The following is a 10,374-nucleotide window of genomic DNA, read 5'->3' on the forward strand; positions in this document are numbered from 1 at the left end:
GCGTTTTTCTAAGACACATAAACTTTTGGGATTGACTGTATAGCCAATACATCCTTAAATGACGAAAGAAATGTTTACTTAAATTTCTGAATTGATAAATGTTTTATTCTGAATGAAACTACGCGGTGTAATTATAATAAAGTTGCTGCGACGAAGAAGTAGGACGTTCGATATTTGAATTTACATGCCGAATGGAAAGTAAGAAATGATAAACGAGCGATTGTCAGAGGGTGGGGACGATGCGGTGAATTAAGCTAATAGCTAAAGCGCGGTAAGCAACGGAGATGCGCAGGTAATTCGATTGGTAAACTTTTTAAGTTGGACGGATCTCGTTCAGCGGAGCTCAAAAGTTTCGAGATGCTGGAAGCTCTAGAAATAGATTGCCGCTTGTGTAGTTCGTAGCGAGCTTAAAAGGTGGTGTGCGAAGTAAACAAAAAAATGCTTTCGTCATTAAGAAATTAACGGTTACCCGAAAGGAGCGTCTATTCCATCGTCTAATCGTTCTTTCATCGGTTCGATGATTCACGAAGCGCGTTTCTTAATTAAACCGACACGTTTAACTCAGATGTTTTAGGTAATTGAAAGAAACGTCGATTTCCCCGACACGAAAGCTTCATTTCCGTTTTTCTACAAGTGACTTACTTGAATCGTTGAAAACGCGGCCGGAAATGTTGAAAATCGAATAAATCGACGCGACTTGAATGCGAAAATTATTCGGGAGCAGCTAGTCGCGCGAGGACGAAAACAAACGGGAGTCGGTTGAGCGTGTTTACACGCGCGGACAATATTCTAAATCAGCCGGCCCTGATTGCGAATCCGCGGTCGCTGCCGTTCAAATTAGATTCGCTCGGTTTTCACCGTTGAACAGACACGCGCGTGCAGTCAGAAACTGGCTGCGTCGCTCACGAATTTCTCGCAATTTGTACAGATAAGCCGTCGTTTATTACGACGTGACTAACTTCGCAAAAGTTTAATTAAACAGCCGATAAAGGCGTTACAATTCCGGATTAAAAAGAAAGTTGAGATAACGAAAGCCGTTAAGCCTGTCCGACGACTGCTGAGGCAAAATGCAGCTAGACATTTGAGAGCTTCGTAATTAGACTGCGGATGTCTATGTATTACAGGGCTTGCGAATTTGCAGGAGAATTCCAGTTATAAATCGAATGAAACGTGACTCTATTCTCGCGCGGCCTTCGACGTAGCTTAAAGGGTTGATTCGAAATGCAGAATTGGAATAACAAATTGACAGGATGTAACGCGTGCTCTATATGCTGCGTGTTTATCGACCGTAGCGCAAACTGTCCCAAAAAGACACGGGGTGTGGTCAGAAATTTTCCTTCGTTCACGGCCAAAGAAAATTCCTCAGCCGCGAGTCCGAGGTCACTCGAGGTCACGAACGATGCGAGACCCATTGCCCTCCTACGACTGCCTATAGATTTTCGTAACTCTAACAAGAGAAAGAGTCAACCGCTCTCGATTTTCAGCGTTTCTAACGGAGAACAATATCTAATAGAAATATGCTTGGCAACCACCGTGCCTAATGTCAATCTTATATCTACATAATAAATATGATTGCCATCTTACGTACAAAACATTTGGGTATGTAAAAAATGGAGAACACTAAGCAAACAATGCAATTTTCATACAATTTCTTATATCGCGCGAGGACGAAAACAAACGGGAGTCGGTTGAGCGTGTTTACACGCGCGGACAATATTCTAAATCAGCCGGCCCTGATTGCGAATCCGCGGTCGCTGCCGTTCAAATTAGATTCGCTCGGTTTTCACCGTTGAACAGACACGCGCGTGCAGTCAGAAACTGGCTGCGTCGCTCACGAATTTCTCGCAATTTGTACAGATAAGCCGTCGTTTATTACGACGTGACTAACTTCGCAAAAGTTTAATTAAACAGCCGATAAAGGCGTTACAATTTCAGGATTAAAAAGAAAGTTGAGATAACGAAAGCCGTTAAGCCTGTCCGACGACTGCTGAGGCAAAATGCAGCTAGACATTTGAGAGCTTCGTAATTAGACTGCGGATGTCTATGTATTACAGGGCTTGCGAATTTGCAGGAGAATTCCAGTTATAAATCGAATGAAACGTGACTCTATTCTCGCGCGGCCTTCGACGTAGCTTAAAGGGTTGATTCGAAATGCAGAATTGGAATAACAAATTGACAGGATGTAACGCGTGCTCTATATGCTGCGTGTTTATCGACCGTAGCGCAAACTGTCCCAAAAAGACACGGGGTGTGGTCAGAAATTTTCCTTCGTTCACGGCCAAAGAAAATTCCTCAGCCGCGAGTCCGAGGTCACTCGAGGTCACGAACGATGCGAGACCCATTGCCCTCCTACGACTGCCTATAGATTTTCGTAACTCTAACAAGAGAAAGAGTCAACCGCTCTCGATTTTCAGCGTTTCTAACGGAGAACAATATCTAATAGAAATATGCTTGGCAACCACCGTGCCTAATGTCAATCTTATATCTACATAATAAATATGATTGCCATCTTACGTACAAAACATTTGGGTATGTAAAAAATGGAGAACACTAAGCAAACAATGCAATTTTCATACAATTTCTTATAAGGATCAAACTTTAGTCAAGAGTGAGAATCAATGAAATGTTTAAAAACTATATATTAGCCTGTAATAATGAATCGCGTCGAGGAACTTGTAAACTATGTCGGGAATGAAAATCCGCGATAGGAGGAAAACAAGGATTTTAGGGATACCGACGTGCAAGACGGCAACCACCTGCCATCAGCGACGCACGAGACGAAACGATTGTTGAACGATAAGAGAAAAGGCTGATCATAAACGAACGATGGAAGAAGGGCAATCGTAGAGAGAAGATGACCGGGATCGAGGAACGATGAAAGGAAACAGCGAGAGACCGCGGAGAAAGAGGTCGGGATGAGGAGGGGGATGAAGGTAAAAAGCGGCGCGACGACATCGTATTGATTTGGTGACAGATCCGCGTACGATGCGGATACCTCGTTTTCGACGGCGATAGAGACCACCGGGACGGCACGAGCCGCGATCACCAAGCGCCCTGACGCTTTATATATAGAGCTTGAGCCACGAGCAGACAGGCCGTACCGCTTAAATATAGACGAAATGCAACGGGGTGTCTCCCGCGTGTACGGGCGAAAGAAACACGGGGATGGCGTGCGCACGGGAACCGGAGAACCGCGGCCGAGAAAACCGGAGAGGAAGAGAACCGAGCGATGAAAGAGACGGTGCTTGGGAAAAAAGCGAGAGGAGTAAGAGGCCCCGCATACGCAGAGAATAATCATGGCCGACACAGGCGACAGCGTCGTCTGCTAGGAGAATCGTGCTCTTCTGAACAGACAGCGTTCGCGTGTCGTGTCTGCTACGACGCGACGGACGCTACCCGGGTCACGGTGACACGGGATGCGCGACGTAAATACATGAGAAATGTGTAAGCTCGAGCTCGTGTTTGCGATGCAAAAGCATCACCGCAAGACGTTTCGCGTATGAGCGTAGGAGCGAGAAAGGAGACGAAAGACGTGGAGAGGTTACGTGTGTACACACGGAAATAGAGAAACGAAACAAACGTCGTGACACGCGGTAACGATCAGCCAATCTAACTGTGTCTCGTTCTCCCTCTCTCCGTCTCCTACTCTTCTCTCCTAGCCACTATTCGCGAATGTCGCAAAGGTGTATAAGCATGACTTTTTTTTGTACTTACTTGCCCAGTTCCTCGTGGAGCTCATACTCGTCACTGAACCGCGTGCAGATCGCAGTAGCCATGCCGAAGTATCGCGATTATTTACCGCACTAACCGAGGAACGTAAGCGCGAGAGCCACTGCCGGCTACCAGTACCGCACACGCTAGGGGAAACTTCGCAGGTCAAATTCGATCAATAGAGGGGAACCGCCGCGGCGCTGGTAGAACACCGGGTAACCGTCTTGGGTAGGGAGGGTCGCGACGGGCCAGCCAGAGGGGAGGTGTGGTCCTCGACGAGAGTACGTCCTCCGTGTCCGCAGGGACCGCGCGTTTCTACCGTGGCACCGACAATGGAACGAACGGTGGGGCAAAATCGCGGTCGTGCCAGTAAATATTCGCGGGCAACGGCAATCGAAACGTTCGACGACGCGTCCGCACTGCTCGCCGGCAGACCGTCGACTGACTCGCGTAGTGGTGGAAAGCTCACGTTTGCGCACTACGAAGATGCTTATTGTCCTATACGCGTTGTCGTTTACACGCTTATTCTCGCTTATGCCCGTTCGCTGGCTTCGATTCGCGCTATCAGCAATGGCGACCGCGACACACCGATTTAAGTATATTATATCACCGATAAGCGATAAACGACGATGATGACGACCGACAGCGATCCACTGCCGTGCCGGCAGGGCTGACCACTGATTGTAAGCTTCGTTATTATCAGACCGTACGAGCGCAGCCAACCTAGGCGAAATAACCCAAGGGGATCGAGCCAGCAATTTAAATTTAGCACCTGGAATTACGCTCCAACACGCAGCTAACTTTTTCACAATCACGCTTCACGCTGCGATTTACTCTTCTCCTTTCTTTATTATCTCTACTTGTACCTCTTTTTTCTTTGACCCTCTCGATTAAAACGGAGCGCGCGTATACTCGCGATCGCGATTTGCCCTCGTCGTTCCTCGCGATGGACACCGGCTGGGTTCTCCTCGATGAGGATTTTGCTCGATACTGGGAAACGGGGAAATTGGCAACCGTCCTTTCTCTTGCGACCCGGAGAATAATTACGTACCGTCGCGTCGTCGCTGCTCAGACGGGATACCGCGCACTGCCTCGATTCCGCATGTCCGACATAAACACGAGATTTACTACTGGCGCATATGCCGTACCACGAACGTGGCTTCGGTATCACTTCAATCGACTTTTTGGCGCACGTCCAATTAGAACGATAAACACGCACCGAACACGATTCTTGAAAAATGAAACGTGAACAATACACTTCATGCAGTTGCAAATTGCTAATTGACATCGGAAGTTGCAGCGTTACGAACTCGATTTGACGGTATCGAATTTGTATTGATAGATATCGATAGATCACTTCCGGTTGACCAAGATGGCGGGTACCTGTATCGATCGAAACGAGAGTTAAGGTATTTCATTTTGTCAGTTTATTCGATATGTTTACACGTTACAAATAGTGCAATTACATTTTAAATTTACGGTTCGTGTGCATTTTCGTGGAACACATTCTGCAATAACTTAACGCGGATAGTATGAAGGTGTGTACCTTTTATTGTTCACTCGACGTATCGCACGTTATTTACGTGAGACTGTTACAAATTCGGTAAGTAACGACTCGGCATCTTATACTTCCAACACCTCGATTAACCTATAGAAAAGTTGCGTTTGTTACTTAATTACGTTGACTTCGACACACGGTAAAAGTCGTTCGCTGATAGATAGAACAGGGTCAAGGGAAAATTTATACAAAACTTTTTCCGTCGAACCACCAATACGAAATTCGCATATAATTCATTAATACATTCGTGGCAAAATCGAATTTCATATCCGCGTTCTTTCCTTAAATACTGTACAAAATACGAATTTTCTGAAAGCGTGAAATAATCATAATTGACAATCGCGTGGAAATCATCGTATTTATAAATAATAGTATTCTTCGATCGCCTAATGCTACATCCAATGTATCCGCATCCACTCATAGACAACACTACTCACTGGAACATCCACAAGTTCCTGATGCAACAATAATCTTCTCTACCGCAGTCTTATTTAAGTGATTAGAAAGAGTACAATTACAATCGATTAGTCAATAGAATAGCTAAATGTATTGGAATCATTTCCTGGGAACTCGATTAACATAGTTCCATCGCGAGGAACGTTTTCGTTGATTTTTGAGTATTCATCTATCCTAAGATTAACGATGGTCCAACTGGTCAAGCCTAAATGTTCTTTGACACGCGTAGGAGAACGTACCCTAACGCAAACCTATAATTACTAAGTACTTGGAAATGTTATTAGTTTTCGCGTTATCGCGAGAATATCACGGCGCGTCTGATAATCATTGCTTATCGATAATGGTATATAAGATTTAAGTCGACGACTAAGTAAGCACGGCGCGCAGCATTCGAAACAAGTGTCCCTGTATTGTAAGTCGTCGACCGTTTTATTCGACTGTGACCGATTTCGCGAGATTCCTCGGACAGTCGACGTTGCATCCGCGAAGAACCGCAATGTGAAAAGATAGAAGTTGCATTGGAATGACCGTGAGAATGCCTTGGAGACAGTCCACCGTCTTAGGCACTTCGAGGACCCTGTCCGCGAACATTTTCGTCTCGGTGTCGCCTTCCTCGCATATAACGATAGGCTTCCCCTCTCGTGCCATTACTTGTTGAAGGGCGTTCATGCATTTCTTCAAAATATAAAATTTTGTTAAAAAGACGTCTTACGTTGTCCAATCGAGGATTTTATAAAAATTCAATTTACCCCGTAAACTGGATCCCTCATGACAATCATGATCACTGGCATCGAGTCGTCGACGAGCGCCAAAGGTCCATGCTTCAATTCTCCTGCCATGATACCTTCGCTATGCATGTACGTCAACTCTTTGACTTTCTGTAAATGAGAACATAAAATGGAACTACTTTTAAAATAACGGGAAATCGTGATAGAAAGAAACGTACGAGAGCTCCTTCCATACACGTAGCGAAATTGTATCCTCTACCCATGATCAGCAAAGATTTATGCTGGAATAGAGACTTGGCTAATTCTTTCACTTTATCGTCAAGCTGTAAAACTTGACGAATAAGATTATCCAAGTTCTTCAATCCTTCGATAATCTGTTAACAGACAAAACTATCCTTTATCTTCCTGTACGTGGAGGTTGGTTGAAAATTTAGGAAAGTACCTCTTTGCGTCTGTTACTAAGAGAGATTCTGTCCTCGCTCATAACTAGGGCAAACATCACCAGGGAAATGAATTGAGAAGTGTAGGCTTTCGTACTAGCAACACCAATTTCGGGGCCAGCGTTTACGTGAACACCGCAATGCGATTCACGGCAAATACTACTGCCTACTGTGTTGGTGATACCAACGATCAGAGTTCCGCGTCCTTTGCAATACCGCAAGGCCGACAGAGTATCGGCAGTCTCACCTGCGAACAACGTAACTCGGTGACAATGCATTATTTTATTAACAAGCAGTTACGCTACTTGCTTAAACATAGAATCCTTTATTACACGTGATAATAAATTAAATAAACAACTCACCCGATTGTGAGATAAAGAAGCAGACGTCGTCTCTGAACACAGGCGTGTTTCTGTCTAAGAAATCCGAAGCCAGTTCAACCATGACTGGTAGCTCAGTCAATTCTTCAAGAAGCTGTCGGGTAGCAATGGCAGAATGATAACTCGTTCCGCATCCAATTAGCATCAACCGCCTGCATCTCTTGATCTCAGGAATGTAATCCTATCAACGAATTCATCGTTAATGAGAATGTATAATAAATATATATTATACGTAATATATTTCTTTAAAAAGGGATGCTTACCTTGATACCTCCTAACGTGACGGAATTATCTCGGAAGTTCAAACGTCCCCTCATGGTATTCACTACCGACTCCGGTTGCTCGAAGATCTCCTTTTGCATGAAGTACTCATAATTGCCCTTCATGATCTGCTGGATCTCCATCTTAAGAGTGGTGATTTCTCTAGCATGGGGGTCGTCCATGCATCTTCGAAGACGATGAATGCTGAGAGCACCCTCTTTAACTGCAGCCACATCATCGTCCTAAGAAAAAAAAATAAACAATACAGATGCGATATTACAATTAGTAAAACTTGATCGAAGAAAGAGAGAAAAATGTATTTACCTCTAAAAATATGACACGATTTGTGTGCTCGATCACGGCACTGGCGTCCGAAGCGAAGAAATGCTCGGCTTCTTTGTTCTCCAACGGTTGGAACTCGGAAGTGCTCTCGCTTCGTGGGATCACTGGAAGTTCAGTATTGCGTCCATGTGGTCTATGATCTATAGAACAGTTGGAGTTAATCTTTTCCTACTGATTACCACGAACGTACGCCGATATCATTTCATAGCATATGTACATTTATTGTACAGAATTTGATTTTTATTATGATTAAACGTAAGACTTCTATACGGTAAGAGGCGTGGCTGACGTACCATAAATGTCACGACGAGACGAATAAGAAATTCGTGATTGTTTACGTCGTGCCATTTCCCTATTTCTTGCAAGCCCCACACCATTATATATTAGCTGGGTGCGTGATAAGTAATACGTATAAATCGGTTCACGTTAACAGCAACGTAATCGATTATCCAGTACCTCTAATTAACGAACGACATTAAGTAAACAGATGTCCTTTGGACGACGATAACGAGATGTACGACTGTAGCAATTGTAGTAGTAAAGCGATTGAAAAATACAATTGTTAACAAAGATCGAGTGCATGATACTTGAAAAAAGGATTCGACGCTGCTAAAAGCTACGATACATATCGGAACAACTGCTAAGAGGAAAGAAAAATACCTGTTTAAAAAATTGTTAAAGTAGGAAGTCTATTGCCTTGTTAGATATATTCCGCCTTCTCTGCTCGACCTATACTGAAAGAATTTTTCCACGTTTCTCGATATACGTACTCAAAACCCGTCGTTCCCTTAAAATTCCACAAGACCAGACGCTGCGAGACCATCGAAGCGTTTCGTATTCGCAAAATTAGTACGACGTGCAGCTTTATTTATACATAGACTAGTATTTAGAACAGCATAGATGAATCGACAGCAAGCGAAAGACTAGAGACGCGTACATATGAATGTAAAGTATTACCTTTAGTCGGAGTTTCACCTTCTGCTCAAAGTTGGATGCGGAGGGAAGACGAAAAAGAAAACAAAATAATTAGCAAACAAGTAACGTGGTAACAACAGCAATACAAAATATAATGAATTAAAAAAGAACGGAGGAAATCATGATACACGCTATGATCGAGTCCGGTTTCGTGATGAAAATTTGAGATAAGATATCCGATGTACGTAACTATGAAACAAGTGTGTCGGATATCTCCTCACAAATTTCTATGAACAATCACAAAGCTACGAATGCACAAGCTTCTGCCGAGAGCAGTAACACGGTACAGTGTGTTCTCTGCAATTAAGTATAAATTCCTATCTGTGGGTCAATTTGGGTAAGACTAATTGTAAGCCAATTTTCGTTAGAACGAAGAAACAGAGAGATAGTAATTTAGGGTTGAAATATGAAATTTTTGTCGACGATTAGATGTGTTAGATGAATTTGCCAGAGATCAAATTTGTGGAACACACACGCGAGAAGTAAAGAAGCGTTACGTTGTAGAAAGTTAGTTGCGTGCATTTCTCAAATCATGGACCGTCCCACTTTCCGCGGTATCAATTCCAAAAATGTGATTTAGATAGAATTACATTTTTAATCTTCTGCATATCCTTAAATATTATACAGACGATTTTTCTATGAACGATCTAAAATCCGGAATCTATAAAAATCGTATCTCGATAAAAATATTCAAGCGAATGGTCCATCGTTGAGAAATTAATAACACAAAAGTGTGGAGTAGTGTAGAGAGTAGTGTATATACCTTCATTTACGCGTGGAAGTTCATCTGTCGAGACGAAAAGTTGAAGAACAAAACCATTGGTGTTCATGCAAAAGAAACATCATGTAATATCTATATAGAGCTTGATCACCGAGGGAGTATGTATGTACGTAGGTATGGACGTATCGTAGGTCAGGTTCGAGGGAACAAATAACAAATAAAACTTTAATAAACAGGTATGAAACGACGCTATTCTACAAAACATGCTATCTGCTAATTGTAACTGCGTTAAGGATGTATTGGCTATGCAGTCAATCCCAAAAGTTTATGTACCTTAGAAAAACGCATTTCCTATAATTAAAAAGAAATCAGACGTCAGAAGGACAATGCTAATAATAAATAGCTACGTGCTTAAAAATATAGGAGGAAATATTCAATTAATTATTGACGATGGCGGAAAGCTTTTTATACAGAAATTATAAGCCCTGACGTCTTCAACAAGAAAGATTCTATGAATTTTTCTTCTAACTCGAGTATTTAACAAGTTACATATGATTATTTGGCATTTTATTGATGTTGACAAAATCCGACCATCCCAGCCTCGAAACGGCGAACTTTTGGAAAAAAATTTCGTTTTTCCTCAATAACTCCTAAACCGTTGGATCTACGGGAAAATTGCATAGGACCTTTCTTGTAGAGGACGACGAGATCTACAATTCCTATATAAAAGTTTTTCGCTAGCGTCAATAGTTTACGAGTTATTGACGAAAAACGAAAAAACAGTTTTTTGCAAATTACTCGT

The 10,374-nt window shown here is 42.9% G+C and overlaps 2 protein-coding genes and 1 long non-coding RNA gene across 39 annotated transcripts in view; 1 reads left to right on the forward strand and 2 right to left on the reverse strand.

Moving 5' to 3' along the window:
- CaMKII (Calcium/calmodulin-dependent protein kinase II) overlaps nucleotides 1-4,265 on the reverse strand; it is a 100,457-nt gene extending 96,192 nt beyond the window's left edge. For all 31 annotated transcript variants that reach the window (XM_026812448.1, XM_018022251.2, XM_018022244.2 and 28 more), the window contains exon 1: nucleotides 3,715-4,265. In XM_026812448.1, coding sequence (XP_026668249.1) covers nucleotides 3,715-3,776 — 62 coding nt within the window. In that variant the 5' untranslated portion in view covers nucleotides 3,777-4,265. The remainder of the gene's footprint in view (nucleotides 1-3,714) is intronic.
- The window catches only part of LOC113464169 (uncharacterized), a 15,449-nt gene continuing 9,337 nt past the window's right edge, over nucleotides 4,263-10,374 (forward strand). Inside the window, exon 1 of the long non-coding RNA XR_003389010.1 lies at nucleotides 4,263-4,394. This is a non-coding gene — a long non-coding RNA (uncharacterized LOC113464169). The remainder of the gene's footprint in view (nucleotides 4,395-10,374) is intronic.
- The window catches only part of Gfat2 (glucosamine-fructose-6-phosphate aminotransferase 2), a 15,455-nt gene continuing 10,196 nt past the window's right edge, over nucleotides 5,116-10,374 (reverse strand). For 3 of the 7 annotated variants that reach the window (XM_026812433.1, XM_026812432.1, XM_026812431.1), the window contains exons 7-15: nucleotides 9,615-9,638; nucleotides 8,834-8,854; nucleotides 7,859-8,016; nucleotides 7,537-7,776; nucleotides 7,256-7,454; nucleotides 6,896-7,140; nucleotides 6,672-6,827; nucleotides 6,475-6,603; nucleotides 6,155-6,400 (exon numbers count right to left, since the gene is read on the reverse strand). In XM_026812433.1, the coding sequence (XP_026668234.1) occupies nucleotides 6,155-6,400; nucleotides 6,475-6,603; nucleotides 6,672-6,827; nucleotides 6,896-7,140; nucleotides 7,256-7,454; nucleotides 7,537-7,776; nucleotides 7,859-8,016; nucleotides 8,834-8,854; nucleotides 9,615-9,638 (1,418 nt within the window). Of the gene's footprint in view, nucleotides 6,401-6,474; nucleotides 6,604-6,671; nucleotides 6,828-6,895; nucleotides 7,141-7,255; nucleotides 7,455-7,536; nucleotides 7,777-7,858; nucleotides 8,017-8,833; nucleotides 8,855-9,614; nucleotides 9,639-10,374 lie in introns of all 7 variants that reach the window. The other 4 variants (XM_018022222.2, XM_018022223.2, XM_026812434.1 and 1 more) reach the window with 4 other exon arrangements.

Source organism: Ceratina calcarata, unplaced genomic scaffold (assembly GCF_001652005.2).
Source record: "Ceratina calcarata isolate Rehan_Ccalc_2016 unplaced genomic scaffold, ASM165200v1 scaffold283.2, whole genome shotgun sequence".
Taxonomy (NCBI): domain Eukaryota; kingdom Metazoa; phylum Arthropoda; class Insecta; order Hymenoptera; family Apidae; genus Ceratina; species Ceratina calcarata.